The 6,732-nt window shown below is 51.5% G+C and overlaps 2 protein-coding genes across 2 annotated transcripts; both read right to left on the reverse strand.

Moving 5' to 3' along the window:
- Positions 1–331: 331 nt before the first annotated feature.
- N0V89_006012 (uncharacterized protein) lies at positions 332–1,626 on the reverse strand (the record flags this gene model as incomplete). The annotated part of the gene is made up of 2 exons (XM_056214785.1): positions 332–973; positions 1,027–1,626. The coding sequence occupies 2 exons, from the start codon at positions 1,624–1,626 to the stop codon at positions 332–334; spliced, it is 1,242 nt and encodes a 413-aa protein (XP_056072052.1).
- A 3,447-nt stretch (positions 1,627–5,073) lies between these two features.
- On the reverse strand, positions 5,074–6,732 carry JEN1 (Carboxylic acid transporter; the record flags this gene model as incomplete). The annotated part of the gene is made up of 4 exons (XM_056214786.1): positions 5,074–5,922; positions 5,974–6,107; positions 6,173–6,390; positions 6,440–6,732. 4 exons carry the CDS (start codon positions 6,730–6,732, stop codon positions 5,074–5,076), a joined length of 1,494 nt encoding a protein of 497 aa, XP_056072053.1.

Here is a 6,732-nt window from a genome sequence, read left to right on the forward strand (position 1 = left end):
AGGCGGTGTGCCCCACAAATTTAACCCGCGACAATGCTACTTTCGTTGCATAGTATGCTGTTGGACGATAACACCAAATCAAAGAAGAATGATGAGATTGAGATGGGTGCGGGCATTTCCTTCAGAGCATTAGGACGACAGTCCGGGGCTCCGAAACGCGCAATCACGTGACCTTTAACATCCCTTGGCGTACACGCGTTCATGAGGATCAACCGTACAGTTCAGTACCAGGCAACCTAGCTTAGTAGATGGAAAACGGTACCTAAAGTAGCAAGGATTTATTTACGTTGTCTCTTTAGAAACCGTCTATATACATATTTTAGGCTTCGTTCTATTCCCTGTCCCACCTGTTGTGCTGCTTTGCGGAGAAGGTAGATCCGATGTCACCCCACTTGATCTGGCTGAAAATAACACTTGGTGCCTTCTCAATCGTCTGGATGATCTTTGGGTCGCCTTCGGTCGCATTGCAAGGTCCCGCGTTGCCGCTGTCAAGCCAATTCATGAAACCGCCCTCATCCCACCAGATGCTCATGGCAAGCACCATACCTCTGCTCATCGCACCACCCATACCCTTCATTCCACCCAAGCGCATAAAGTCGCTTGCGCCGTTCTTGGTGCAGTACGCATCGTCCATGGGCACAGTGGAAGCGACGTCCTCAACGACCGTGCCGTTCTGGACGTACTTGCGAACGACGGACTGGAGGGTACCATTGGAGGCAGGGAACTGCGTGACAACGGTGAAAGGCTTGGAGGTATCGACCTTTCCACCTGGCTTGTAGTAGGTCTTGTCGGTCGTGTAGGGGTTCTTTCCGCAGCCGTTCTTGTCGCAAACGCCGGCTTTGGTGCACTCGTCGCCCGTGCATCCATAGACACCATCCTTGTTGCAGACATGAGGCGCTACTTGAGTGGCGACCTTGTTTGCCTCCCAGATGTCGAGCTCGTTACAGCATACGCCCTTGGCGGCAACGTTACCCTGAGACATGTCAGAACAGCTTTGTCTTCAAACGATCATCAAATAGGACTTACAACACCGTTCAACCAAGGAGTAACGTAGCATTGCGCATCGCAGTAGCCCGTTCCGTAGGTAGCGCCTCCTGGGTTCAAGCTGGATCGGCCACCCGAGGCTTCCATCTCAGACATGTAGAGAGCACCGTTCATACCGCAAGGCAGCTTTGACACGTCAACGTCGAAGGAAAACTCTTGGCCGGTCAATTTGATCATCTCATAGTTCTTTTCGTCGGCATTGAGAAGATAAATTCTAGGGCTGGCCACACCATTCTTGCCGTACATATTCATGGTTACCGCACCGCCCCTGGTGGACAAGCCGTAGTCAGTATAGTTGGTGACAGCCTCCATAACGCAGTTTTTCGCGCATGTCGCCTCATCCGGACACGCAGCCGCGTCGGGCCCGCTGCCCCAGTCTCCGCATCCTTTCGTCGTGTCGTTCTTCTGGTGGATCCAGTGGGATGCTGAATCAAGCACAATGGCTGTTTGCTGCGACTTGCAGCCGCCCGCCTTGGTGCACTTCCAGGTCGTGAGCTTGGGGTGAACCTCGCCTGTAGTACCCAGAGACTGAGCGGCAGCGAGACCAAGCAGGGTCGTAGCGGCAAGGACGTAAGGCGCCATTATATCTTTAGGAAAGAGTGACGAACGAAGACGGTCGTATTGCGTGATGGCTGTAGTGGGAGAGGAAGCATGAGTGAACTTATAGGCATGCGTTTGTCCACTAGTCGGACCGGTTCAAAGGTAGTTATTGAAAGGTACTTTACTTGCCTCTGTGCCAACCCTGTATAGCCTCAGCACCCGGCTCCGACCCCAGTCCCCGAGATTTGAGATCGTGTGTTCGTGATGTCCTTCCGCGTTGTCGAATTGCCATTGTCCAATCACGTAAGGTCAGCAATTGATCGGCAGGACCGGTTGACCTCGGAGATAGAGCCCTGCGTCCCGCATACATAGCGTGGGTTTCGACTAGGCTCAGTCGGGTGCGGAAAGAAGGCTTCTCGAAGGGATGGAAGAATCATGTGAGGTGCGGAGCCAATCTACAATGCTGGGCTCAAGTGCGTTTATATTGCGGCTAATTACCAGCAGCTTGGCGAGCAGGTGGTAACCGGGTTGTGGTGGTGTGGCAGAAGCCAAGATGGCGGGTGGTCCTGGACTAGTGGGAGATCCCGTCCGGCAGTGCTGTCTTGCTGCCATCGATGATGAAGTCTCGTCGTGAATGGTCGTGATTGTTACAACGCTCGTTATAGACACGTTCTTTAGTACGCTCACACATTCCACCTTCCTAAACAGGTGACAAGGGCCACCCTGTATAAACGTGAACACCCGTGCTTCAGCATCGAGCCCTGTGCATTATATTACTGCGCGCTTAATCTTGAGGCGGACACTTGTATAGGGAGATCTTTGTGGAGGCGGGTGGGGTTGCAGGAACGTCGGCGCGGAACGCCCGTCGCTAAGAGTTACGGGACCGCACAGTACATTTACGTTGAGCAGTGTACAACGCTGCACGACGTCGGCATCGAGAAAGAAGGATGGCGTTGAAGCCACAGTGGAAGGCGATGACATCTTGCAGAAACACGAGTGGACGCGTTCACGCTACCGCCCCTAAAGGCTAGCGCGACACGCTTTTCGGACACGAGGAGGTCTTCCCTCCTTCAAGACCACGTCATGCTCTCGAACGTCGTCTCTGACAATAGAACCAGATCGCTCATCACTGGGATTTTTTTACGTTACATTTCATCGTCTGCCTGCGATTGTCCCACCCTTCTTTCTGGCGGTGTCTTCAGTCCACAAGCGGATGCGGCTCGCTTTCGAGGTCCGATTGCTCTTCACTTGTTATGTCGAACCGAAGTATGAAGTTGGAGCTGCCGCATGGCATCAAGACATTGCCCACTAAGTTCGAGCAAAGACCACTGAAAGATGTCGTGCGCCGCAGTCCACTGATGTGATGTCCATTGTTCCTAAGATCTAGATCTTGCAATCAGCCGGACGGAATAGTTACTAACCAAATGAAACCGAGGTGTGCGGGCAAACTTGTAAGTCTCTAGGCCAGAAGCCCTAAGTCTACACATCCCCAGCGCTTTATGCCTTTTAAGCGTTTTATGCCTTTCAAGCACCTTTGCCTTTCAAGCGCTTTATGCCCTTGAAGCGCTTTGCGCCTACTAAGAAAGTGACTGAGCTGATGCTATAAGATTAGCATTGCTCCGATGTTAGTTCCTCCAGAAAGGCTAGTATTAGTCAGAGATGGACACGCGTAGATCATTCCATTGGATGCGTAACGACCGATACTCGCACCCCTCATGAGGATCTGGCACTGAAGCCACATTAAACAAATCTCGTCATGCTAACACGCATCTGTAACATGTAAAGAACATCTCGACACCTTTACTAGTAACGGTGCGGTAACGCCTGGCGTATACGCCTTCTCCAACAACGCTGGCTGGCCTAGCTCATCATAGCGTCAATAATTAGACTAGGAGTATTCAGAAATTTACTCGCATAAGTCAAACAAAACACACCAACTTGGTTCTAACCCCGTACTTGAACCTAAGACATGCGTCGTTCTCTCCACGCTGCAATTCACTACCGAGTCGATCTTGCATCGCTCTAGGTATAGGGCGACCTAGTCACAAGGTGTGGGGCAAGCAGCTGCATCTATTCTTATCCACGGATAATCATACGAATACGACCGCGAAATGCTTTTCTTAGCGGTTCAAATCGCTTTTCGCCGCCACCGTATATTACCTTCCCATGGCTCGATCTGGGCCACTCCAGACAGCGCCACCAAGATTCCACTCAGCGGGAGGGGATGTCGGCGAGTGTGCATGCAGCCGGTAGCTGCAGGTGCCCGTGATTGATTCAAGGTATCGCCGTGAGCGTCGAAATGATGAGAAGGGGTTGTTTTGCAAATTGATTGGCCATCATACCTTCGAAGTGGCTAACTGGCTACTTTAACGTAGACACTCGCCTCAAATTGGCCTACATCCTGTATATGCTGGCATGCACTAGCATTCGAGACAAGGCGCCATCACTACCAAGGCGCAAAGTTTAGGCCGATATGCACAAACATTTTCTAGAATCCGCAGCAAACGATGAAGAGCTTCGGAAAAACTGCAGTAAGCCGTGGAAAAGTATACATTGAAGCCAAGTGTTAACATTGTGGAAGACTAGGAGATTTCTTTGTACGCTCTTGAAGATAGTTTCCCCACATTCCTCATTCTTTTCCTCATTAGGTATTCAGGAGCTCATTCACTACAGTAAGAACCACAATAGTCTGACTCAACATTCAGGAACTATTACTCTTCACCATCCTCGTAGTACGTTCCTTGTTCATATGTCACAATGACATGTATCGAAAGCTGATATGGCTCCCATGAAGTGGTTCTTCATCCGACCATTGTAGCAGCGTCTGTCAGTCTTAGTACGGAAACTATGGCTCCGCCACAACCATTCCTTCATCGGGTTCTGTCTCGAAAAAATGGACTCTGAATCTGATCAGTCTTTCCTCTAGATCCTAGTTACTACACACTTTTACAAGGGAGTCTTCCTTCCCACATTGCAAGCATAGCGAATATTGTATGAAGCGATGCATGTCTAGTTATAATGCCCACGAGCTACCTAGATGCAGACAAGTTCCCACGGGAGTTTGTCGACTATAGCTCCTTCAGCAGTGACTATATTACCAGCAAAGATCTCAGACATACAACGTTTACATCTCACAAGTTGCAAGATGCCGCCGAGCGTTTCTCTGAAGCCTTTACAACTCGATGTAACGCCAGACAGCAACTGTCGAATTTTGTCGACGTATAACAGTCATTGTAATCGACACTTCAGACACATAGGACTAAGCTATATCACAAAAGGCGATGATGCTCAAGCGAGAGGGCGAACAAGTGCGCATTGAAAGATCAGCGAAGGGGCTCTGTGAAGTGCGAGACACATGCTTAGTCCTTTCACATTATATAAACTAGCAGTGGACAGCGCTTATTGCCTCACATCCGGACTATGTTCATTGCCCTTCTGTATCCACCACATCTTCCCAAAGACAATTTCCTGCTGTGGACTTTATCATCCTCATACCCTCTCAATTTCCTCGCCTCTCCCCATATCCACACGCTTCTCCTCTTGGTACCCATGTGCCGCCGCCTCCGCCATATCTTCATCCGCATGCACATCCATGCTTCTCCCCCTAAACTCAGGTCCAATCAACGTCAAAATAATGACGTACACGTACACGCATCCCATGAAGATGCATATGACCTTGCCATACTGATACCTCTTGACCGACCCCTTCGCCGGAAGCGGGAAGCGCTCTCCGATCGTCGACTCGATCGTGGACGAAGCCGAGGATACCAGGTTACCTAATTGGTAACTGGTGCCGACGACGAAGGTCCTGAACGACCCGGGCGACAACTCCATGAGATGGATCGGGATGACGCCCCAGGCGCCCTGCACGCAGAACTGCTCGAAGAAGGCCGCAGCCATAACTTTCGTGCTGCTCGTGTAGGTGTATGGGTAGAGCAAGGCGCCGCCGATGATGCTGATGAAGATGATGCTGAACCTCCTTCCGAAGATCGAGGAGCAGTATCCGATGATGGTACCGCCGCAAATAGCGCCCAGGTTTGCGACAACCTGCGTAACTGTGACTGCGTCGGCGGAGAAGTTGTATTGGTTGGTCAACATGGTGGGATACAGATCTTGAGAGCCGTGCGACATGAAGTTGAACCCGGCCATCAGGAGCACCATGTAGATGAGGAGAAGCCAGTGTTTCTTCAAAGCCACCTTGCCCTCGTTAAGGAACACCTTAGCGGCGTTGGGGGTTTCCTCGCGGATACGCTTGCGCTCGAGGTAGGCTTGGGTCTCCGGGAGACACAGGCGGAAGAGGATGATGAGGACTGGGGGTCCGGCGCCGAACCAGAAGAGCTGGGAAGGGTGTTAGTTTGAAGATAGGAATGAGAGTGAAAGAGGACGTACGGGGCGCCAGCCGTGGCCAACGGTGTTGACGAATGCGCGGGCGAAGACAGTTGCGAGAAGGTAGCCGAAGGCGTAGCCCTGCTGGAGCATGCCAGAGATGAGACCTCGTGCTTCTTCGGGGCAGTCTTCGAGCGCTGTAGGAAAAAGTCAGTTCTGATTCTTTCTCCATGCAAATAGTGCTGAAAAGAGCCAATCTCACCAGTAGCAGCTGCGTTTCCGTACAAGCCTCCCATCGCAATTCCGAACAACGCTCTCACACCCAAGAAGCTATTGTAGGTAGAGCAGAATCCAGTCCCGAGCTCCAGAACAATGAAGAGCACGTTGTTGATGATAAACGGCCACTTCCTCCCATAACGATCCGCCGCAAGTCCAAAAATAATACTACCCACAGAACGCAACATCAGCACCAGGGTAATTCTGTTGGTTGTTAGAGACAGCAATCAGGGTACATCCAACAAGCACTGACCCCCATGTAATATCAGTCTTGGTCTTGCCGAACGACTCAGCGAGGTCCTCGACAGTCAGCGAAACAGTGAAGAAATCGAAGGCGTCCCAAGTCCAGGCGCAGAAGGCGACGAGGAAGAACATCCATTGCTGGAAGTTCAGGAGGCGTAGGAGGCGGATTGGATTGGAGACTTTGGCCATGGGAGGTTTGAGAGTGGAGATGCGCGTCGCGATGTAGCGACCGGCGGACATGTGGCCCGCTGGCTGGCCGGAGCCCAGCTCAGGGCGGGCGTAGTTGTCTTTCTCGGGGTCCAT

Source organism: Didymosphaeria variabile (genome assembly GCF_027946475.1).
Source record: "Didymosphaeria variabile strain IMI 356815 chromosome Unknown scaffold_4, whole genome shotgun sequence".
NCBI lineage: Eukaryota > Fungi > Ascomycota > Dothideomycetes > Pleosporales > Didymosphaeriaceae > Didymosphaeria > Didymosphaeria variabile.